This window comes from Sinocyclocheilus grahami, unplaced genomic scaffold (genome assembly GCF_001515645.1).
Source record: "Sinocyclocheilus grahami isolate Dianchi unplaced genomic scaffold, SAMN03320097.WGS_v1.1 scaffold18.1, whole genome shotgun sequence".
Classification (NCBI taxonomy): Eukaryota; Metazoa; Chordata; class Actinopteri; order Cypriniformes; family Cyprinidae; genus Sinocyclocheilus; species Sinocyclocheilus grahami.
The window spans coordinates 1021332-1046838 of record NW_015505197.1 but is presented as its reverse complement, the minus strand read 5'-3'; the positions used below and the strand labels follow the sequence as shown (position 1 = coordinate 1046838).

At 34.7% G+C, this 25507-nt stretch overlaps 1 protein-coding gene across 1 annotated transcript in view; it reads left to right on the top strand.

Moving 5' to 3' along the window:
• The first annotated feature begins 11344 nt into the window (after positions 1-11344).
• The window catches only part of LOC107553695 (ankyrin-3-like), an 87206-nt gene continuing 73043 nt past the window's right edge, over positions 11345-25507 (top strand). The window contains exon 1 of the mRNA XM_016236005.1: positions 11345-11785. Within this exon, the coding sequence (XP_016091491.1) occupies positions 11669-11785 (117 nt within the window). The 5' untranslated portion in view covers positions 11345-11668. The remainder of the gene's footprint in view (positions 11786-25507) is intronic.

The window sequence follows — 25507 nt, the reverse complement described above, 5'->3', positions numbered from 1 at the left end:
ATTTTGATTTTTTTTAATTCACTGTTTATGCTGAAAGCAATTTGATCACTTGGGGCCAGCAAATTGCTTATCAATAATCACCATATTGCATCATGCACTTTTATCATGTAGCTCACAATCTGTCACTCATATTGTCACCTCAAACCACAGACTTGTGTTAAAAATGAATGACTTTTGGTAGCTTTGTCGCTGACAATCACTGTCACTGTGAATGATCCATTAATATTCATATAGATCAAGCCACCGCAAGGGTCTCGATTCCTTCTTTTCACAGTGCTATCTGACCCCGAGAACAGCCTTTCCAGAAATACACACTCATGCAAACACACACAGATGTACAAACTTGCATAGCTCACTCTAGGCTTCAGATTCATCATCTTGGCAGGTGGAAGGAACAGGATGCTTTGAAGTCTGGGCGCACACATACACGAAGACGCACAGACACAGGCGCTGAAACAAGCAGTCTGTCATACATGGATAGACGGCAGCAAACTGGCAGCCATATTACAGGATTAGGAATGTGTATGAGATGAGAATTAAAGGGCAAGTGTGTGAAGCGGGGACAGTCATGACCTGTTTTCGAGTGTGTAGCCTGTGTGAGTTTGCATCTACATGATCTTGAGATGTCTGGGTAGTGTAATGTTGTTATAGAAGGTCAAAATAGAGTGAGAAAGAGGGTCGGCAAGTGCATTATGATCTCTGCTTTAAAGCTGTTAATGAGTGTGTGAAATGTGCTTCGCTTATGGAAGGAGGGTGTGTATGTGTTGTGCTTTTTTCTCAGAGTGAGGGTGTTTTTCATGGTGCTCTATTTGTGTCGCTATTGGTTACTCTCCTGTGCCTGTTGCCTTGACGACCCCGGGGCGGGGTTTCAGACTGAATATCAGCCTTCGCCTCTCTCCTTTGCTCTTTCTCTTCCCCTGTCTCTCTCTCTCATATATGAACATACTCGCATGCAAATAAAATACAGATTTTAGCAACGAAAATACTGATGAATTGATTTGTACACCTGCATATGTTTATGTGCACTCGTATCACCCACATGAATGTCATATAGTTTATGTATGTATATATATATATATATATATATATATATATATATGAAATCATGGTATGTAACAATAACTATTGGATTGTTTCATTGAATACCTTAATAAAAAGATTTAAACACAGAATACATGCATATTAACAGTGTAAACATGAATTAGCCATGCGACCATATAATATGATTAAATGTTAATAAATTAAGTGTATCAGCAATCATAAATTTCTTAGAAATATATTTTACCTAGGTGACGAGGATCACTCATATATATATATATATATATAAATAGGCCTAATGACATACATATCATATAAAACACACACACACACACACACACACACACACACACACACACATATATATATATATATATATATATGATTTATATGATATGTCATTATTTTTTCCAGATACAACTTTTTCTATTATTCAATATGGTCAGAGTGTTATATTTGTGCTTCTCAACAAACGTTTGTCTGTAAAGGGCTTTTTACACGTGGTAGGCAGCATGTTTTGTTTGTAATCTGGTGTTTTCCATATACAGTACATAAGAGGAACATATATGTGCATGCACATGTGCAGGCAACAGTGTTGCTTTCTACTGTTTTAGTTTTAGTTGCTACATTTTGAATTCTGTGTGACATAAGTGATATCTAATGAAGCAAATAAATTTAACAAAATTATTTTTTTTTAGATTGCCATGAAACAGAAATTCTTCTATTTTCAAATTGCACGATTTTTATTTTATTGTGAAAAAATCATCCATGTATTTCTAATTATTATTATTTTTATTTTTTTGACCCTGTAATTTTTATTAAAATGTCATAATTTGGTCTTCCGGTGAAGCAACAGACTTCTCTCTGGTGAAGAATGCCAAACTTCTCAAATCTAATTTTGTCTGCTTAAACCCCACCCCTTTCTTATATTCATCTGCAGAGTCACATTCAGAGGCCTTATTCTTTTCAATTGTCTTTTTCACTCTGATGTACATCATAATATGAAAGAAAATATCTGTCACTACTTCCATTTAATCATGACAATAAAATGTGTCACAGACCTCAGGAAATTTAGAGAATTACGCTGTTATTTTTTGACCACAAATATAAATGCTATTTCATGTTTAGGAAGCAGTGCCACTTTAGCTTGCAATTTGCTCTGCCACTGCCACGTTTCTTCCATTAGAAAATGTTGGGAGCTAATGTACTGTGTAAATGGCCATAATAACCTGAATTGCTTTTTTCCCTTTTCCTTTCATCAGCATGGAATAAAGTAGTCCTAACTTAAAATTTAGTTAAACAATAAAAGTATGTAGTTTTGTATGTATCACAAAATTATCGTAAACATTTGACAATATCACTTGAATCCATAATTTCCTGCCTTGATATTCTTTCTACAGGTAGATCTGCATGTGCTTTTCTGTCTCTGCACTGACTACAGCAAGTGAAATTAATCCTCAGATCTCTAAAACTGATTAGAGATTTACATGCTAACAGTGTCTGATCTCGCTCTGATTGCTGTTAGCACGTATGCTAGCTCAGACTCCAGCTGTCAGTGAGTCACTGCCAGTGTGCTTAATTAAGCAAACTAGATTGATCTGTGACACAGCAGAACACAAGATGACAGGATGGTGAGTCTGACTCACAAACTCGTTTAGCTATTCTCATAATTACAGCCTGGAGATATATTTGTGTGTGTTGAAATGTTTTTGAGGATGAGTGGCCATCATAATAAAATGTAACTTTAAAGTTGGGACCATTAGGAAACATCAAAGTGATGTTCCAAGAAATAAAACCCATTATTAGCTGGACAAGCAACTGGAAAAATACTCATTTGAACCTGAAATACATTCAGGAAATTACAAAGAATTAAAAGCCAAGAAACAAAGATACGGTCAGGTATGTAGTCAGACTTTTTTTGTGTGTTGTGTAACTTTGCGCTCATAAAAATATTTCAGTCTGTTTTAAGATTATGCATCTGTATCGTATAACAGTTTTGAATTGCATAACCTATAGGTTGTGTTCATATTTTTGAATTCAGAATAAATATGACATATTTAATTATGATCTTAAGTAACCTTTAAGAAATATGAACTTTTAAGACTTCATGTATAGAGTTGTAAAAGTTTATAAATATGTATATATATATATGTATATGTATATGTATGCATATAGACAGACAGACAGATAGATAGATAGATAGATAGATAGATAGATAGATAGATAGATACAGTGAAGGGTAAATGGCAAAACAACTACATTTGCTGTGGCATTAACTGAACAAATTTTAAACTTAGCAAAGTTAAACATTTTTAAATAAATACAGTTTCATCTATTTGTATATTACTTGTGCAAGGATTTTTTGTGTACTTTTCAATATTTGTTTGTCTTTTATAAATAATAAATATAAATATAAGAATTTTCTTAATGAAACACATTTGTGCTAGATAGATAGATAGATAGATAGATAGATAGATAGATAGATACAGTGAAGGGTAAATGGCAAAACAACTACATTTGCTGTGGCATTAACTGAACAAATTTTAAACTTAGCAAAGTTAAACATTTTTAAATAAATACAGTTTCATCTATTTGTATATTACTTGTGCAAGGATTTTTTGTGTACTTTTCAATATTTGTTTGTCTTTTATAAATAATAAATATAAATATAAGAATTTTCTTAATGAAACACATTTGTGCCCATTCAAAATTTTGAAAAGCAGCTTAAAGGATTAGTTAACTTCCAGAATAACAATTTCTTGATTATTTACTCACTCCCATGTCATCCAAAATGTTCATTTCTTTCTTTCTCCAGTCGCAAAGAAATTAAGGTTTTTGAGGAAAATTTAGGGTTAAAAGTATATACAGTTTTTTTTTGAAAATGAAAGATTGTTTCACTAGACAAGACCCTTATTGCATTGAAACTGCAATTTGGACCTTCAACCTGTTGGCCACCATTGAAGTCCATTATATGGTGAAAAATCCTGAAATGTTTTCCTCAAAAACCTAAATTTCTTTGCGACTGAAGACAGAATGAAATGATTATCTTGGATGACATGGGGGTGAGTAAATTATCAGGAATTTTTTATTCTGGAAGTGAACTAATCCTTTAAATTTTAGTTCTGAGAAAGATTTGGGACTTGTGGGAAAACTTGTGGCCTGCCACAAGAAGGAGAACTTACTGGTTTTCGCATATTTGTAATCCACCCTCCCTGATCATATCTGTGTGTGACGTGTCTGAATTCAGAAAATTTACTGTAGACATTAACTGCCTGAGGTGTATCACTGTCACGCAGATTCGTCTTTGAAGTGAAGATGATTGACAGTGCTAAGCGTTCACACAAGCACACAAGTGTGTGTGTGCATGTGTGTGTAATGTAATACTGGTTTTGACCCCCTATGACATATAGAACATAAGTTTCAAGCGAACTTACTCAAAGCCTGCTGAACACACACACATACACGCACGTACTATGACCTGGAGCAGAGATCATATGTCAAACTACTGAGAGAAATACTGAGATTTCTTAAAGTTTCTGAAGTTTGTTTATAAAGCTTAGTCTGTGAAATAGTACCCGTGCAAGTGTGTGGATCAAGGCTATGAAATTGACAGCTTAGAGAAACTCCTGTGCCAGCGCAAGCAAGCAGATGGCAAACAGACCACTGATGGGCACATACATATGGTCACACACAAAGATATGTCACATGCACACACACACATAGAAAAACTACAAATTCATTCTTATATTTACTATATACAGCATATATTTAGATTCAACATACTAGGAGTACGTAATTATGTCATTTTTAAAATGACATAATTTTTCGATCATCATCAGCAACACAACTAAGTTGTCATTCGAGTACCTCAGGTTTTTGCATTTCTGAGTGCCCTCGCTTACTGGATCTTTTCACAGACACAAACCCCTCTGAGTTGATCATTATGCACTGAAATAACCAGCTCCACTGAAGTGTAAATTCATTACTTTTTCCTCCTCTATATTTCTTTTTTACTAACAATTGTGGAAACTTTTCTCTCTTTACTTTTTAAAAAAAATTTTCATCAGGATGATCGGGGTGGAAAATTTTGATCAGAATCCCTTTTACATGCCCAGCTGAAGTTATATATATTGAAGTAATTGGTTAAACAATATTAGGAATAGATATGGTAATGATTTTAATTTGTTTTGTCTATCGTTCATCCTCATTTAAATCTTTTTTTTTTCATAATGTAAACATAGTTTTTCAGGACCCTAGAGCAAAGCCTCCCATATTTGTTCAGTAAAGATAAGTTGCTGCTTGGTGTCCATAGAGAAACAGGCTTTTCGCCTACAGAATGCTAACTGTTAAAGCTAGCTTAACCATGACCCTCCTGGGAGTGACTCTTCTATCATAGAGGATTCACTCTTGCATTTACACTGTCATTAAAATATATTTGGGGTCAGTAAGATTTATTAATTTTTTTAATAGTTTTGAAATGAATAGTTTGTTAATTTACAGCATTTTCATTTACAGATGTGACACTGAAAAACAGCCATTTGCAAGAATTACAGGGTCCAAGTTGCGATCGATCTTTTTCTCTTTATGTTGCATAAGTGAACTTGAGCTAAAAAATGCATGCCATGGGCATGGTGACATTTACACCAGAGAGGATGGATTTAACTCAGCCTTCTGTATCTTTATTGTGATCACTTATGGATGTCTCCATATATGGCAAGAAGGCTCCCACTGTCTTTTATGGAGTCATATATAAATGATATTTAGAAATTTGATAGTTTTAAGTGTGAGGCCATTAGGTAGCATTATGATCTAGCTTGTTGTAACATTGACATTTACCTTGTGTAACTCACTATGTCCCCTTGTGGTGAAATAAGGCAATGCATTCTATTTGAAACATCAATGTGTGTGTGTGTGTGTGTGTGTGTGTGCGCGCGTGTGCGTGCGCAGGAGTAAAGTGGGCTACCTAGGTTACCATAAAGAGCCAGAGAGTTAATGTCACCTGTCATCTCTCCAGAGAGGAGAGAAAGCAATAGAGTGCGACCTGGATTCATTATAGAGAAAGAAACATATAAAGAAAGAGAGAGAGAGGGGGAGAATATAAGACATCTCACAGGAGATGCAGATTTCATGAATTTATGGATCTACATTTGAAGTGGCTGTCAAGTTTACATGGAATTTTATGGGTTGATTTAAACCAAAAATGATGTAAAATCAGGATTTCAACAGGGGTTCGCTTTATATGTTAAATGACTGTGCCACTACATAAACACCAGATGACCATTCACCTTCGACTGGGTGGGACCTTCACAGTTTAAACGCATGTCCTAGCAGGTTTTCAGATTACTGCCTGTGGGCTTTAGACAAATGCTGTGATTGGCTGGTGAGATTTAGAGGCATGTCTACTCTACAACAAACACTTTACATGCTTTGACAGCATTAGTTCTTTCTTATTTAATGATTTAATGCATTGTACATTATATCTGGGTTTATCATCTGTATGAAAGGTGGACATTTTTTAAATATGTTTAAATATGTATATTAGTGTTTTATTCTTTAGTGAGAGGACCAAAGTGCAATATTTCAAATAGGCCTTTATTTTTTGTTATTCATTTAAAAAAGAGGCTGTTGTACATGTGAATATCAATGTATTGCTTTTGACTGCCTAAAGCAACACACATTTCTTCCTTTTGTGTATATATATTTTTTAGTTTTGTTCTTTATTTAGAATATGTCTATGCATAGTTTCGTTTTTTTACTTTGCTTCAGTTTCTCTGTCAAACCACAAGAGAGCAGTAGAGCACCACTTTAAGTACAAGGATCAGCCTCAGATGTGAATATTGCAGAATGCACGACAGTTTATGGAATTTACTTGCGTTCATATACTGAATGTGTTGTGCATCATATAAGCAGTAAAATTGATATGTATTTGTTTATTGTTTTCAGTGTTCAGATGGGAATTTAAAGCTGCTCTTTGTGAAAATTTGAAAGGAATCAAATAATATCCTGGAGGGCCGCTGCCCTGCAGAGTTTTGCTCCAACCCTGATCAAACACAAGCTAATCACGGTCTTATGGATCACTAGAAAATCACATGTAGGTGAGTTTGATCAGGGTTGGATTTGGATTTGAGGAACCGTGGAATGGATTTGAGGAACCCTGCTTGATTGTGTCTAAATGTGGACTGAGGGCAGGATCGCAACTCAAATTCACAGCAGCCAGGACAGAATTTTATAGGAGGGCCATATTTTCTCTGGGCCCAGTAAATATGCAATGCCATAAAGGGCACAAATGTTTCGCAAATGCCAACCAGACGACACACGGTCCAGGATAACGTTCCCGGATATCCACCTCGACAATGGCCCTAAGCCAGGGTTCAAAATTATCATTTTGGCAAGTAAATTTGGCTTTGGCAAGTTACTGGCCATTGCCTGGTGAGTTTCTATTTCTTCTTTAAATGGCATGGTCTATGTTCATAGCGACTGTCCTCAGCTGTGACATCGAAGGCAGCAGAGAGGGAAAAACAGTCCCATTAATGTTCACAAAAAATACATCTAATAAATAAAAAAATTGAGATTTACACTACTGTTCAAAAGTGTTTCTAATTAATTTATTTTTTAAAAGAAATTAATACTTTTATTCATCAAAAGGATACATTAAATTAATCAAACGTGACAGTACATTTACATTGTTATAAAAGATTTTTGGAACTTTCTGTTCATCAAAGAATCCTGAAAAAATCACAGTGTCCACAAAAATGAAAACAGTCCCATTAATGTTCACAAAAAATACATCTAATAAATAAAAAAATTGAGATTTACACTACCGTTCAAAAGTGTTTCTTATTAATTTCTTTTTAAAAGAAATTAATACTTTTATTCATCAAAAGGATACATTAAATTAATCAAACGTGACAGTACATTTACATTGTTACAAAAGATTTTTGGAACTTTCTGTTCATCAAAGAATCCTGAAAAAATCACAGTGTCCACAAAAATATTAAGCAGCACAACTGTTTTAAATACTGATAGTAAGAAATGTTTATTGAGCACCAAATCATCATATTAGAATGATTTCTGAAGGATCATGTGACACTGAAGACTGGAGTAATGACTGCTGAAAATTCATCTTTGCCATCACAGAAATAAATTACATTTTAAAATATATTCAAATAGAAAACAGTTATTTTAAATTGTAATAATATATCACTCATTATTACTGTTTTAATGTTTTTTTATTTTGTGTTTTAAGAAACACAAGTGATTTCTTTCAAAAACATAGAAAAAATCTTACCAACCCCAACATGGAATGGTAATGTATGTTGTATATATAATCAGAATACACATCTATGTTTGAATGGCCATCAATAGAGAAAGTTGCTAACTTTGACCCCTTGATTTCAACACAACATGCACCTTGTTCCTCTTCATAATCTGGCAGTTTTGTACTAAAGACTGTTTCGAGTTCATGGTCTTTACAGTATGTCTGCACTCTGATTTATCAGCACTTCCACACATATATTGACATACTGTTTTCAATATTGTGTGGAAATTGTTTTTTTAGACAGCTATTGTTTTGTTTGTCTGGTCTGACAATATCTGGTTTGATGGGTTCAGCTACCTGATCTGACTGGTCCGGCTGTTTTGACTATTGTCTCGGTCAGTTTGAATTGACGGCTGGACTGGTCACTGTTGGTGGAGACGGAGGGTGTTTCTGCGTGTGCATGACGGGAGAAGTCACTGTGTTCAACAACTCAGCACACATGCATCTTGAGTAATTCCTCAAGGTGTGATGGGGTGGAAATGGTCTCTTTGGTGATACGGGTGAGCTGGGAATGTGCACGCTGTCCCGAGGGAGGAAGGAAACCGTGACTACGTGAGCACAAGCTCTCCCCTAGTGTGCGAATGATTTCTGAATCAGCTTTTCAGGAATCGTTTGGACTCTGATCTGCTGTGATCAGCTCTTATGGTCTAGTAGTGCTGGCATCTTTACAACCAATCATGTGGTAATTCTCATAGTTTTGATGAATGGTTGGACTTTTAAGAGTAGGGGTTGCTGGGTTCGTGTGTGTGTTTTTACCGTACTTCTTTTGTTTTTATACAGTGTTCCCAGACAGGGGTAGTACATGTGTTTGGCTGTTTGCCCAGTCTGATGGATGGGTAAATGGACCCTTTTCGGCTGTGTTTGTGGCAGTAATAATGGATCCAGAGCAAAGGGAACTGGGCCAGGGTAAGAGTGAGCCAAAACAGACCAGACTAATCAGGACTTTAAGAAAATGTAGAGAAGTATTATAGGAAGAGAGTTTGTTTTCACACCAAGCTTTTTCATCTGATGCCTTTTTTCAAAAATATACATAGATCCAAATGAGTACAAATAACAAAATTAAGATGATGGTCACAAAAATAGTATAAATTAAATACTATTTTTCCAAAAAAAAATGTATAATTTTACATTTGAATCATAAAGTGTATGTAATATTATTTATATGCATGTGCTATTTGAATAATAATAATAATAATAATAATAATAATGCATCTCCCTAATGGTGTTTATTAAATAGAATGGTATAATTTTACATTTGAATCATAAAGTGTATGTAATATTATTTATATGCATGTGCTATTTGAATAATAATAATAATAATAATGCATCTCCCTAATGGTGTTTATTAAATAGAATGTATTTCATATTTATGTATTTTAGTTATATTTATATTATTGTGTTTGGCTGTGTTTGTGTGTATGGTTGCTGTGGGGAAGTGGCTGATGCTTGATAATGGCTCATGGCTTTTATTTTGATTTATATTATTTGTGAGGAGACCATCATCATCTTTTTGTGAAATATCTAGTTGCTTCTATTAAATAATAAATACCAATAAATGCTAATTGTATTTATTAAATGGATAGTGATTTATATGCAGACCATAATTTTTTCTTTGTATAAATTGTAGTAAAGACGTAGTAAAAACATTATTTTTGCAGTTTTTTAAAATTATTTTCTGAACAATTCATACAAGCTAAATATGACTCATGAGCTGCAGCGTGTGAAGACCTGTATTAGGTATACGTGATTAAAGGGTTAGTATACCCCAAAACAAAAACTCATCATTTATTCACCATCCTGAGGTTCTTCTGTGGAACACGAAAAAAGGAGAAGTTAGGTAGAGTGTTCATGCTACTCTATTTCATATATTTTTTAAATATAATATTGTACATTGTGCTTGCTTATTTGTTATTCAGAAGAGCAATGTGACCATTCTGCCTAACATTGCCCTTTGTTGTTCTATGGCAGAAAGAAAGTGACTCAGGTTTGAAAAGACCTGAAGGTCTTACTTGAAGGTGAGTAAATTATGACAATTGCTATTTTTGAATGAACTTTCCCTTTAAGACATTGCTACATGTCTAGCATTTTCTAGTTAATACACTGTGTCATCCACTGAAATGGAATGGAATGGATTGTCATTTGTATTTTTCATTCTCTCATTTTTGTCACACAAATACAACATTAAGTACAGGGTGTTTTTGTACAGGCAGTGACTGAGGCAGTCTTAGAGTTGCAGAGGACCCTGCTGCACTCAGGTGGCTGATTGCTGATATGCAGGAGAAACCAACATGGCTGCCATCACTCCATACTCAGAATGTCAATGACATCAGAAAGAAGCCGAGAGCTGTTGCGTGTGTGAACCACGATAATTTTTCACTCATATTCATTCATCTCTCATGTTTCCCTATGGGAAACACACTGGGCTTTATGACCACATTGTTTTTTTTGTCCTTAAACATGAATTCACCCCAAATCCCCAAAAATATAATCTAAATATAATTATACATTACCAATACACAAAATATTGTGTTCATATCTAAGTTTGTATGCCCTAAAATATGCATAAATATACCACCTCCTCTATTTAGAGTGGGTCAGCTCTTAACATAATGGGATTGGAGTAGTAGTGGTACCCTCCCTCACATCAAATTATGTGTGTGTGTGTGTGTGTGTGTGTGAGCGAGAGATCGCACATGCTTGAGCTAAATTGTGCGACACCCCTCCCCTACAACCACCATGCACACACACACACACACACACACACACACACACACACGGTGCTGGTGGGGGGCAACACATATGCGCATATATTCACACTCACACACACACTGATGCTGGTTGTTGCGGCGACACGTACACGTTCAGGTAGGACCGTTTGAGTATGGCTGAGGAGAGAACGTGGTTTCCGTAGTAACCACCCCAGCTGCCCTCCTCCACCCCTCTCTCTCTCTTTCTTTCTCTCCTTCAGTCGTTCACTTGTGCCTGGTGATGATGGTGTCACCATCCATCTCTCTTTCTCTCTCCCACCCTCTTTCTTTCTTTCTCTGTATCTTCTTCTCTCTGGATATGGTTCCTTGAGCAGCCAATGACAAAAGCTGGAGGAGAGCAAACGGAGTAGTTGATTTTTTTTTCATTTTTCTTTTCTGGACAGAATCCCTCTCTTCCACTCTTTTTGGTGGAATTTTTTGGAATCTTTTAAGGAATTGGAATTCTTGTTACATATTCTGGACATTTGTCTCAGTGTGTTTGTGTGTGTGAGAGTGTGTGTGTGTGTGCGTGTGGTTGCTGTGGGGACGTGGCTGATGCTGGATAATGGCTCATGCGGCGTCTCAGATTAAGAAGAATAAAGATGTGGATGTTAACGCATTGGAGGATGAAAAGGAAAGGAGGAGGAAGAGCAAGAAACAATCAAAGGATCAAAAGAAAAAGGTACATGGGAATACACACGCACACATACATGTTATTAGAGGGAGAGTGATCGGGTTTGTGGGATGGCAACATCTTGCCTGTTACTGCTAGTGAGTTCAGCGTGTGTGTGTTAAATCTGTGCTGCAATGCCAAGGTTACACTTCACATTTACCGCTCGGCATCCTTCTCACATAATCACACACATATGTCCCATAAACAACCAGCCATGACGTGTGTGTCTCTTGTTCTGCATTCAGGTTAAAAATGAGAGCATTACACTGCCGCATGTTCTGAGAGATTTTACTGTCCTCTGAAACGTGTGTGTGCACGCGCAGACACTCGTGCATTATACATTACATACTGATGTATTGATGTTTGTTCTGTAGAGAGTGATGGAATGAAGCATGCAGATGTTAGCTGTGTTAACTGTCTATCATTTCTTATCATAAAGACACAACACACACATACACAAAGCCTATATTCACCACACCCAGACAGATCTTCTTCAGCGGTACCTCTGCGGTTCCTATTTGTTCTTATGTTGCTGCTGTGTGATATTTTAAACCAGAATGTATGAAGGTTAGCTGTTTTCACTCTTGTGCTCCAGGACGGTGTATCCTGGTACAGAACTCAGTCATGGAGAAGTGAAGCTATTGGATCCTCAAGGACATTTGAATTAACTTGCTGACCATTTGTTGATATTCACAGTTGCCTTTGAACAGATGAGAAAAATCCAGTTTTAAGAGACGAACAATGGATAACAGATGCCATAGATAAGGACAATGTAGTTTTTTCTGTCTGGTTTTGTGCGTTTTAACCTTTTATATAAGCAGAACAATTTCAGCTCACAGTTATAAAAATATAATTAATATTTATTCATGCTTTGTGAAAGATTAATAAAGATATGGTTTGCTATTTCCTTTATAATGCATTATAGTATAGTCTCATATATAATGCTATTTTAACATTGTGAATACAGTCACAGTTAAAGCCAAAACACACAGTGAAGCAAAAATTTGCTTTCAAAATTATTTAACATTTTAAATATGTTTCATGCAATAATGCTAACGCACAAACCAAATTTGATATTATTGCTGTTTCGTTTTTTCTTCTTTCAAAAGATGACTGCATATCATGAGATTTATCACAATTATTTTATTCCTTAAATACGCAAAGTATTATACTATTGTAAATATATCATAAATGTGTGAAAACTATAGTAAAATAATGTAAAATATAGTTAATTTTCTTTTTTTTAAATGTACATTTAGTGAAAATGTATTAAAACAATTGTCTATGGGCATATTTTATTTACAGCTGTTAACTGTTTTCATGGATTTTCTGGGTAGTGAATAGTAAAAATAATATAGTTAATTTTAATTTTGGTTAATGTTTTGTTTAAGATGATCAAAACAAAGATTGTCAAAACAGTTTCTTGCTCTTTGTTCCTCTGACTTTGGACAAAAGTGTCTGCTAAGTGTCTTTAAATGTAAAATAATTATTTTTTTATAATTTACATATCTGTTAACTGGATTTTCTCTTAGCTAGAGCAGATGGGCTTTCTAATGGTGCATGACTATAATTTTACAGTTGTGTACTGGGCAGTGAGAGTTCAGAGAGTTAAATGCTTTTTTCCGGGGGTTGTCCCATGGTGAGCACTCACGCACTGGTGAGCCCCTATAGCAGAATTTACAGCCACACAATGTGATGAATGAGCTTCGCTCCACACCATTAATGAGGGAAGCCATGTAATAGTCAGTCTCTCTCTATTGCTCACATGCACAAACATGAAGGAGTGGTGTGGGGGAGGGGAAGGGGTGATAGAGAGAATGAGAGAGAGACTCCCACATCGAGGGGGAGATGAAGAGGGTGATTTTGTTGGAGAGGTGGAGAAGAGCCCATTATCCATCTGTTCAGACGCTTTGTTCTATATGTATGTGATCATGTGATCATCAGTTATGAGATTGATCATCTCTGTCTTTCTCTCTTGCTTTGTAACCATATTTGCTTGCCTGTAAAAGCGCGTTTGTCTTGTAGTATTCAGCTGTTTCAGCAAGTTCTGCATCTGTCGCAGTTGTGGGATTGTTTTTCATTCATTCAAAGCAGAAACACATCAGCAGATGACTGCTTTGGTGATTGTAATTGAGTAATATATGATTTCAGGGCATTTGTCTATTATTCAGTGATATATGAGTAGCAGATGTTTAAGGTGTCCAGAACAGGTGTAAACAAGTACATTTATGGAAATAATTGTGTGTGTGTGCATGTTTATGAGGACACAAATTTGTATAATAACATGGGTATGACAGGTATTACAACGAGAAGGTGATTTATGAGGACATTTTCAGTGTCCCTGTAATTCAAAAGGCTTATAAATAATTCAGAATGAGTTTTTTTGAAAATCTAAAAATGCAGAAAGTTTCCTGTGAGGGGTAGGTTTAGGGGTAGGGTTGGTGTAGGGCAATAGAAAATACGGTTTGTACAGTATAAAAACCATTACGCCTATGGAGAGTCCCCATAAACCATAAAAACAAACCTGTGTGTGTGTGCAATATATTAAATAATAAATTTTTATATATTGGAAACTAGTTCTTATAATTTTCAATATACTGCAATGTGTGCATGGACCACGTGTGGCTATCTATTGATGCATATAAAAATACATATAGCAATATTTATACAAAAACTGCAAATTTTTTACATGTAATAGCTCTATTGAAACACTCAGTTATTTCATTCATTTTATTTTTGTAAGGGTTATATTTGTGGGATAAAAGTAAACCAAAATCCATGTCTCACTGGGGTTTTATGAAAATTATAGCTTTTTTATTTATTTTTTAAAACTGAAGAGAAATATCTTTTGTATTATTTGACATTTCCTTGAGTGTGTTTGTGTTGGTTTATGAGCTGTATTGGTTGTCTGTTAAAGGCTGATACATGCTTGAGGCTCCATATAGTGCTTCAGTTCCCTGCTGAGAACACTGTGTGTCAGAGGACAGATCACACACTCATGCACACCCAAACCTCACTTACAGCCATATTTCCACAAGTGTAAAATAAGAATGAGAGTTAGAACAAAATGGAACAGTGTTGATGCTGAATTATTGAATTATCAGTTTATACACTGTTATTTATTTATTTAAAGAAATACTTAATATGTTTATTAAACAAAGACACATTGATCAAAAGTGACAGTAAAGACTTTTACATTGTTACAGGACAAAGAATCCTGAAAAAAATGTATCACATATTCCACAAAAATATTAAGCAGCACAACTGCTTCAACACTGATAATAATAAGTGCTTGTTGAGCCCCATATTTTTTAAATGATTTCTGAGGGATCATGTGACACTGAAGACTGGAGTGATGATGCTGAAAATTCAGCTTTGCCAACACAACATTACATTTTAACATAAATTAAAGTCAAAAACTTAAATATTTAATAATATTTCACAATATTGTAAATATATTTGATCAAATTAATGGTAGCCTTTTGAGTGCTATTGTGATATTTAAACTGTGCTGAAAATGATTAAAATTATGTACATACAAGACAAGACTTAAGTCATATCAAGTTGTTTGGTAACTTTACAGTAAGGTTCATTATTTAACATTAGTCACCTTCTTAGTTAACATGAACTAAGCATGAACAATACTTCTACAGCATTTATTAATCTTAGTTCATGTTAATTTCAACATTTACTAATGCATTATTAAAATCAAAAGTTGTGCTTGTTAACATTAGTTAATGCTCTGTGAACATGAACTAACAGTGAACAACTGTATTTTCATTAACATTAACAAAGATGAATAAATAGTGTAATAAATGTATTGTTCATTGTTTGTTCATGTTAGTTAATACATTAACTAATGGAACCTTATTGTAAAGTGTTACCAGTTGTTTTGTTACATATGTGTTTTCTTCTCATGGGGGCTGCCATGTTGAAATCACATGACTAGACAAATACTCTCTTTGTACTGTACATGAGTGATGATTCAACCTATCATTGAAGTCAATGATGGAAATGAACAGATTCACTATAATGAAAGAGGCTTTTCCAGTGCTAGTCAATAGATGTTTGGGACTTTCAAAATGATGCAGAATGGATCATAATAGTGTTTTCTATTGAAAAAGTCTTTTGTAACTGTCTTCAACATTTTAAGAGGCTGATGTGATCATTCTTTCTTTCTTTCTTTCTTTCTTTCTTTCTTTCTTTCTTTCTTTCTTTCTTTTTCCCACATTCAATTCTGGAATAATACACAACTACTATTAATTGTTATGTCAAGTTCAATATAGATCATATTAAGGGTGTATGACATGAAGGTGTGTGTCTGTGCAAGTGGGTGTTTTCTTGAAAGATGTGTGTTCGTGAGAGTCATGTGATCAGAAATGAGGTCGCCCTTCTCACAGTATTATTGCTACTGTGTGTTTCTCCCTGTGTGTGTATGTGTGTGTGTGTGTGTGTTTGAATAGACCATTACACAACTTGTTTGCCAGTGCTCAGTGACCTATTATTCAGGAAATTCCCACATTCAATTCTGGAATAATACACAACTACTATTAATTGTTATGTCAAGTTCAATATAGATCATATTAAGGGTGTATGACATGAAGGTGTGTGTCTGTGCAAGTGGGTGTTTTCTTGAAAGATGTGTGTTCGTGAGAGTCATGTGATCAGAAATGAGGTCGCCCTTCTCACAGTATTATTGCTACTGTGTGTTTCTCCCTGTGTGTGTATGTGTGTGTGTGTGTGTGTTTGAATAGACCATTACACAACTTGTTTGCCAGTGAGTTCACTGCTAACCTTGGAAATATGTTCTTCAATATGTCTGTCGGTAGGGTTGAAGTACCTTTGTATGTACACACTATTAAAACTACATATTGTTTATAATCTGCCTAATTTTATTTAGTATACCGTTCAAAAGTTTGGGGTCAGTAAGATTTTTTTAGTTTGATAAAAGTCTCTTATGCTCACCAAGGCTGCATTTATTTGATCAAAAATACAATAACATTTTTTTACTGTATTTTTTTTTTTTAAATATCACAATTTAAAATTCTTATTTTTTTTATTTTAATATGTTTTAAAATATATACGTGATCCTAATATGATGATTTGGTGCTCAATTATATTATCCATGTTGAAAACAGTTGTGCTGCTTATATTTGCTATAAGCCATAATAATTTTTTGTTTTTTAGAATAGAAAGTTCAAAAGAACAACATTTACTTGAAAAAAAAAATCCTACTGACCCCAACCATTTGTGTTTATGTGTAAATGATTAACCTTGCCATAGCAACTTTTAGCACACATTCATAGATTTATAGTCTTTTTATATTTAGAACAGGTTATATTTTATCAGTCTTATTGGTTTGTAATATAGATCTGTTATAATTCAGGAATCCGTTTATGATCAAATAATGACAAAGTGTTTCTATATATTTATCTCGCGCTTTCTGTTCATTTTATTATGTTTGTTCTTTCTGCACTGTAATTCTTTTTAGATCACATTTGCATCTGTCCTGTAAATGCCAGTCAAAGGCACTCTGTCTGATAATGGTCTATTACCCAGCAGCTCTCTATTGATCTTGTTCAGAGTGTTGTTGTATCTCTGGTACATTCTCAGGGTAGCAGCCAGACTGTCTGCCCTTATAAAACTCCTTTACTGTAAACTCAACAGAGATGTGTGCATTTGTGTGTATATCTTTGAAAGGCTACAATATAACGTCTAAGTTTTATGGGGTGCTGGCAGGTCCTCTTAGCTTAAAGTTGTGTGGTATTACTTGGAATGACAATATTGTATAATATGTTCTGGTTATGAATATAAATAATTTATATTATATTATATTATATTATATTAATAATCTGCATAATCTCTTGCAGTAACTTTGATTTGTTCTTCAATTCTTTAACCCAAAGGAAAAACATGCAAGTTGTGTAGATTTATATTTTACAGATCAACTGTTAGCTTAAGGATTAAAGAGTATGACTGATGCAATATCTTGGCTCGTGGTCTGCAAACCGCATATGTGTACATTTGAGATATTTTAAGGTGTGTATAATGTGTGTTTTTGGAGGGTGTTTGAGGGCACAGGGGGGAGTTATACAGGCAGATGGCCTTTCCCTCCTCCCTCATCTGCTACAGTCTGAGTGCCAGATAATATCTCTCACACACTTTTAAATGGAAGAGCATGTGACAGTCATTCATCGAGCATGTGCACTGATTTGATCCTGCATTCTGCATTAGAATATGCTAGAAACCGATCATGTGGTTACTTACCTTTAAGTACAGGGCATGAGACAATCTATTAACTATATCTCATGGTTTTCAGGGATTTTTGTTATAGCGTTTGGCTTAATCTTGGCACACAAACTCTGACTCTGTCTAAGCTTTTGTACTGGTTTTATCATTTTTTAGTGTATTTTTTTTATGATTTATGTACGTATATATCTATGTAACATCCAAAAATAATTTTAAATGTTTTTGAAAGAAGTCTCTTATGCTTACCAAGACTGCATTTATGTGATCAAAAAAGACAGTAAAAACAGTAATGTTGTGAAATATTATACAATTATACAAATATTATACAATTTAAAATAACTTTTTTTATTTTAATTAGATTCAGCAGCTAATATGCTGATTTAGAGCTCCAGAAACTTTTCTTATTAATATCATGTTCAAAATGATTGTGCTGAATATTTTTGTGCAAACCATATTATTTATAATTCTTTTTAATGAATAGAAAGTTATTTAAAATATTTAAATATTTTTTCAGTTTCAATTATCAATTTAATGCATACTCGCTGAATACAATATGAATTTCTGATCCCAAAAATTGCAAAAAGCTAAAAGATGATTAAACAATGCAAAAAAACGTAAAAAGTGACCAGCTACAGTATAGCTATACATACAGTATAAATGATCCACCACCTAATCATTTCTTATGTTTGTTTGTATATGCAGTACTCCCTGTGGAACTGGCTTTTATTTAAAATCAATATTACAGTAAGCATTAAATCATGTCTATTGAATGCTGTACAGTTTTTCTGGACTTTTTTTTGACCCTTTGGACACTGTTTGTTGGTATTCTCTCTCTGCAGACTTGTATCATACAGGACACTGATTAACTAGCACATGGTAAACTAACTGCAGAAATTTTACATGGCTCTCATTCTCACGTGCCTCCTCCATCTCTTACTGTCTCACTAATTCTCAAATGATTAAACACACCCACATTACATTACAGCCATGCTCTTGTCATTATTTAGTTCCTTTATTACCTTCCTTAATCCAGATTTACAGTACTTCATTGTATGATGCCTTAAGATATTTGTAAGCCTTTTACCTCCTTGTGTTGTGTCCTTGCTGTTCACCCAGACTCTCTCTCTTCTCTCTGACCTAATAACGGGGTTGGAATTATTCTTCACACCTGACTTTAAATCCAGGCATCCAGCTAATATCAGTCCCACAGCTGGATGAAGATGGTGCTGAAAATGGCAATCTGTATGACTTGTTAAGAAAATCTATTATGTATCACCTGTATACCATTAAACCAATTATAATTAATTCCAGATGAAGTATAAAAGAAGTATCTACAAAAAAATGATAGACATGATAGTATGTTATTATTTATTATGTGGCAGTTGCATGTTCCCAGATATGGTTGTGTTATGAATATCCATTGAGTTTAGAAAATATAGGCTATTGTAAACAATATTCTAAACAAAATTACAACATGTACGATTTAAACATGTGCATGTGTACAATATTGCATCCAACATCTGCAACGGTCTGCACCTGGGTGCTGAGGCCACACACACAATTCAGAAAATTAGTTTAAACTTTTTTTTTTCTCACTGTGTGTGTCAGATGTGGTTTTATGGAGGATGGTTGGGCTCTATAAAGATAAATGCCTTGTAGAAGCATGATTCTGGGTCGCATGCTGCTGTTCTGCCCCCAGAGACCCACAGACACACGCACTCGCAAGTTCATGCATGCCGGCACACATTAACTGCTGCCCCTCAGAGAGAACATGAGAGAGAGAGAGAGTTTAAAGTGCTTCCAGCTGCCTGAACTCACATGAACTATTCACAACATCTTTGATCTCCTCTTTAATTGACTGATCTGTTGATTGGCTGATTGTAGACCTGGTATATCATTTCATTAATAATAATAATAATAATGTTATATTTCATTAATAATAACAACAACAATTATTAATGTGATTTATTATTGTTGTTATTGTTATTTAAATATTATTCATAATAATAATAATATTATAATAATTATTATAAAAAGATACTAAATATTAATATTAAATATTAATTAATTATTATTAGTAGTAGTTGTAGTATTCTTATAAATTGACTAAGTGGTTGGTGGTGGTTATAATAATAATAATAATAATTATTAATATTATTATTATTATTATTATACATTTACATAATTTGTGCATAGATAGGCTTAAAGTCAACCTGAACTGTCATTTGCAACCCATTTTATTTCTGTAATATGACATTATTGTAATTAAAAAAAAAATGTAGGAGCGGACTTGATTTTATCTGTTGTTCTTAAGTTTGATTAAAAAAATAACAAATATTTTTTTAAATAACTTGCGCTGCTTAAACATTCACAAAATAACCAGTACCAGTAAAGTAAATAGGGTCAGTTTTGTTTTCATGTTTACTTTAGCATTTTGCCATGTCATATGTAACAAAAAAGGAGAGTGTATGGATGGGTTAGTTCATCTGTTTCTATGAGGTAGACAGTAGTATTGGATCTCTCCACTAGGGTCCAGTGTGAGTCTGGATATCAGTCATATTCTGATGAGGTCATCATTGCTGGTTTTTCTTTGCAGTCACTCTGTGTTTGTAGTACTGTTCACCTCACTTCCTGTGTCCATCATAGAACTTTTCCTGCCATGACTCTGCGTTATATGTTAAAAGACTGTTGCCAACGGGCATTACATTTCACATTTTCAGAAAACACAGTGAACACACACAAACACAACATCATCACAAATAACAAACATACATCCAGATACAGTAGGCCTACTGACAACCTGTCAAATCCAAACTAAGTGAAAATGCTAACTTAAATACTATTCATTGCTACATCCAGAATCTGTGTTGGTATTTTGTTATGTAGGAGCGAAGCTCATTTGTCCTTCTAGAAATGCTGCCCTATTTCTGAAAGCCTGGAAATCCTTCAGTGCCCATGGGTTTAAAGCAGGTGTAGCCCATGTGAATACCTCTGTGTGTCTGACTGTATTTGAGAGAGAGAGAATGATGGTTCTCATACACTCTCCGTAAGTGGCTGATGAGGTGGAGGTCATTGAGGGAAACCATCACCACGGTTACCAAACATCTTGAGCTCCTTCAGATCACATTCTCTCTCCCCTCCTCCTCTGTTGCCATAGCAATGCCACCATCCCAGAACGAGGAGACCTGTGATGCACCCCAAAGGATCATGGGATGCCTCTCTGCATAATCAGTATGTGTGTGTGTGAGAATGCCTGTATGAAGTGCATGTCTATATTTCTACATATATGTTTTAGAGAGAGAGTAACCGAAACCAGAATGAAACTGGAACAACAGCATTCATAAATAATTTAAAAAATGTTGCAGATGTGATGTGTATCATGAAATAAGTCTAAACAACAGTATTTTAGGGGTTTAAAGAAGAAGCTATTTGGTGAATCATTCAAAGCTTTTCAAAAACATGTCCAGATCATTTCACACACATAATCAAAGATCAAGAAATTAGTTTTGCATAACATGATATATGTTTTTATTACTGTTTAGATTTTTAATTTTCAGATTATTCATCTAATTTTCATTACTATATTGCAAAAACTTACAAAATATACACCATTGTTCAGAAGTTTGGGGACTGTAAGATTTTTTTTCATCCGCCATTACATTACATTACTGTACAGTACAGTGTCACATAATCCTTCATAAATCATTCTCATATGCTGATTTGGTGATCAAGGAACTTTGTTTTATTATTATCAATGCCTGTGCTGTCACTTTTGATCAATTTAATGCATTCATGCTGAATAAAATAATCATTTTTTTAATCATACCGACCCTCTACATTTTGAAAAGTAGTATATTTTGTAATTAAATAAATATAATTTTAATTAATATTCAATTATTAATCACTATTATTTATATTGTAAATTATCCACACATTATGGTAGTATTTGTTGTACATTTAATTTATGCTGATTTTAAATAAACCATTTTCATTGTACAACTTTTAAATGATCTTTGAGAATGTTCTTTGTCAGATTGACCTGTGTTAGTAAAAAGTTTGTTAGTATCTGTTGAAATCATGTTTTTAATATTTATTAATTTAAAGTCTCTTGATGTGAGCTTTAAAATGTATACAGTTAAACTCAGTAATGTTAAAGAGCAAGAGTAAGATCATTTTATAAATCATTTGTTGTAAAATGAATGGCAGTTAGCTCTCCATATGTTCACACAGTATGTGTCTGTCTGACACACAGCTCTAGGCCACTCCCCCTTTCCATAAACACATGGGCACAATACTGACGATACACACAACGGGAAAAATCAGTATATTCAAACAGACACAAAGCACAGTATTTAAACAACACAGCCTGTGTCACTTTATAACGGGTGACACGCTTCATCCCATTGTCAGAGCTACAGCTGGGGTGTGTTTTTACATGATGGTGCGGTGGCCTTAATACTGGGGGAAATGCTCCTAATCCTTTTTTGAGCGGCACCATGAACCCTGCATTAAACCTAATAAACCAACCCCCAGCAGTCCTAAACACACACATACACACACACACACACACACACACACACACACACACACACACACACACACACACACACACACACACACACACACACACACACACACACACACACACACACACACACTCTTTTTATCCAAAAAGGGAGCAGATTAGCACCATGCACATGAGGGTTTGCAGGGAGGGGGAGACTGTGGAACGGAGGGAAAGGGAGTCCTATTAGCAAATGCATTGGATTCAGCTGCTATATTTGGACCCCCTTAGCACCTCATATCACTATTCAAAAGACCCCCACCCTCTGTGTTCAGTGTGTATGACAGAAAGAGAGAGAAAATCAGAGAGCAAATCTCATAAAAACATGGCAGCGGTGTAAATGATGCACATTTTTAAATGAACATTGGAGCTGTTTCCCACTGGATACATAGAAAGAGAGAGGGAGCATTGTATAAAGAAAGAGAGCGATCATTTTGGCAGAAGTTATAAACAGAACTGTGAACAGAGAAAGAAAACTGAAAAGTCGATTTAGTTTGACACAGAAGGAGAGGTCAAGTTGTAAAAGAGAATAGATGAACAGAGAAGGTTGGATTCAAAGTGACTTTGTGTTTACTGTAGTACTGGGGATCATCGTATCCTTGTATCCGTACTCGTGGTAACGTGTCTTTGAGCATCCTGCTGCCTGGGCATTTTTTTCACACATCACATGACTGAATGGCACCTTGCTGGCCGCAGAGCTAGAGAAGTAAGTGATCGGGTTTCTGTGGGACTGCAGGAAAAATGGCGGTGGAAGAGGCTGCTGACTATTTTTCACCCGTAAGTACTCTACAAACATGACTGAGAATGGCTGGGAAGTGTGTGCTGTTTTAAATAGGCGTTTTAGGAATGATTGGGAAATGCTTGGGTTCATTGTATGAGACTCTGAAAAGCTCTTGCTCTTCATCTGCTTCAACCCCAGTCAGATTTTGTCCTTCAAACCTTTTATTAACATATTTATTGAATACATGATATATTTGACACTGCTGGTAATTTTAAACTCCTCTGCAGTCTAAATGGTGCAAAGTCTGATCTATTGGTCTCGCTGGGCTCAGATTTTTAGATTTTGTTTGCAGAATCCGACAGAGGTAAATGTCCTCACAGATATCAGAGAGTAACTTACTGCTTATGTGAAGAGCGGCTCTGTTGCCAAGGTTGTATCACATGCAAAATTAGATCTGCTTCATGTGTGTTGGTGTTATTACCACCAGTTTGACATTCATACTGGTCAGGCACTCCAACTCTACCTTTGCTCTAGTGCTTTTTTACTGACCTTGGTGTGTGTGTGTGTGTGTGTGTGTGTGTGTGTTAGGATCTGTTCAGATGAAGATAAACTTTCGAAATCGAGGTGAAGTGAAGATTGTGTTGATGTTATGAATAGTGTTAAGGTAATGTAAAGCTTAAAATTAAATGTTCCAATGTTTTATGGATTTTTTTTGCGTCCTGTGATACTGTTTTGTCGTGGATATTATGTGTGTGCATTGTCAATGCTTTAAGATAGCAATTGTTTAGCAGGTTAGCATTCCTTTATACTACTGTTCAAAAGTTTGAGGTCAGTACGTTTTTTTTTTTTAAAGAAATTAATACTTTTATTCAGCAAGGGCTCATTTAATTTATCAAAAATGACAGTAAAGACATTTATAATGTTACAAAAGATTCTTATTTCAAATAAAATCTGTTTGAACTTTTATCAATGTATCCTGAAAAATATATCACAGTTTCCACAAAAATGTTAAGCAGCACAGCAGTTTTGATAATAATAAGTGTTGGCTAGTATAATAATAAATGTTTCTTGTTCACTAAATCAGTATATTAGAGGGATTTCTGAAGGAGCATGTGACACTGAAGACAAGAGGCTGCTGACAATTCAGCTTTGCCATTGGATGAAAAACTTGCAGTTTAAAATAAAATTGAAAACATTTATTTAAATTATATTAACATTTCACAATATTACTCTTTACTGTAGTTTTGTTCAAATAAAAGCAGACTTGGTGAGCATAAAAGACTGAGCAGAGTTTTAATTTAGAGCTTTCATTGTACTTACTGACAATCCCATCGGAGTAATGAGGGGTTAAGAGTCTTACTCAAGGGCACTATGATAACAGGACAGGAAGTCATTCCCATTCACTGGCAACTAGGGATGCACCGATACCACTTTTTCCAGTACTCGCCCGATACCGCTACTTTTCTTTTTGGTACTTGCCGATACCGAGCACCGATACCGATATTTTCATTGCATTTGTAAATTTTTCAAATATTGGGTACAGAAACCAAAAGAGTATGTATAATGTTAGTTGGTTAACTTCATTTATCAAATAGATACAGTCAAACCAACGTTTAATCAGACACCTTCAACATTTCTCACATTATCACAGTTTATTCGCTATAGTTTAGAAAATTATAATAAAATATGACAGAAACTCAGAGTTAAACTGTGTCAGAACAAATTCATCTTGATAATGTCAGATAACTTTGATAGAAAGGTATGTAATGGATTACAATCAACCAAAAATTATTCATACAGCTGTCAATATTTGCACAACTATCAATACTTAATCGGGCAACCCTTAGCCTTAATGACAGCATATAGTCTCCTGGGCATGCTGTCACCCAGCTTCATGCAAACCTCAACTTCAGTTTTTTTCCAGACTCGGTCTGAATAATTTGTGGTCCCAAATTTGTGTCAATTTTACTGGTAGCCCACTGTATGAAGAATTTTTGGGTATATCACAGTTTAGTTTATTTTGCTATCCTCACTTACATAAATGAGCTATAGTGTCCTGCACCCACTAGTAAGTCTTTTGGTTTGACTGTATATCCTTCTGTTATTTTCACACTTAATTATGCCCATTAAAATGTATTTTACAAGTTTTTGTTACTTTCACTGTTCATTTTTTTGCTCTATGGTACATCATCTTTAA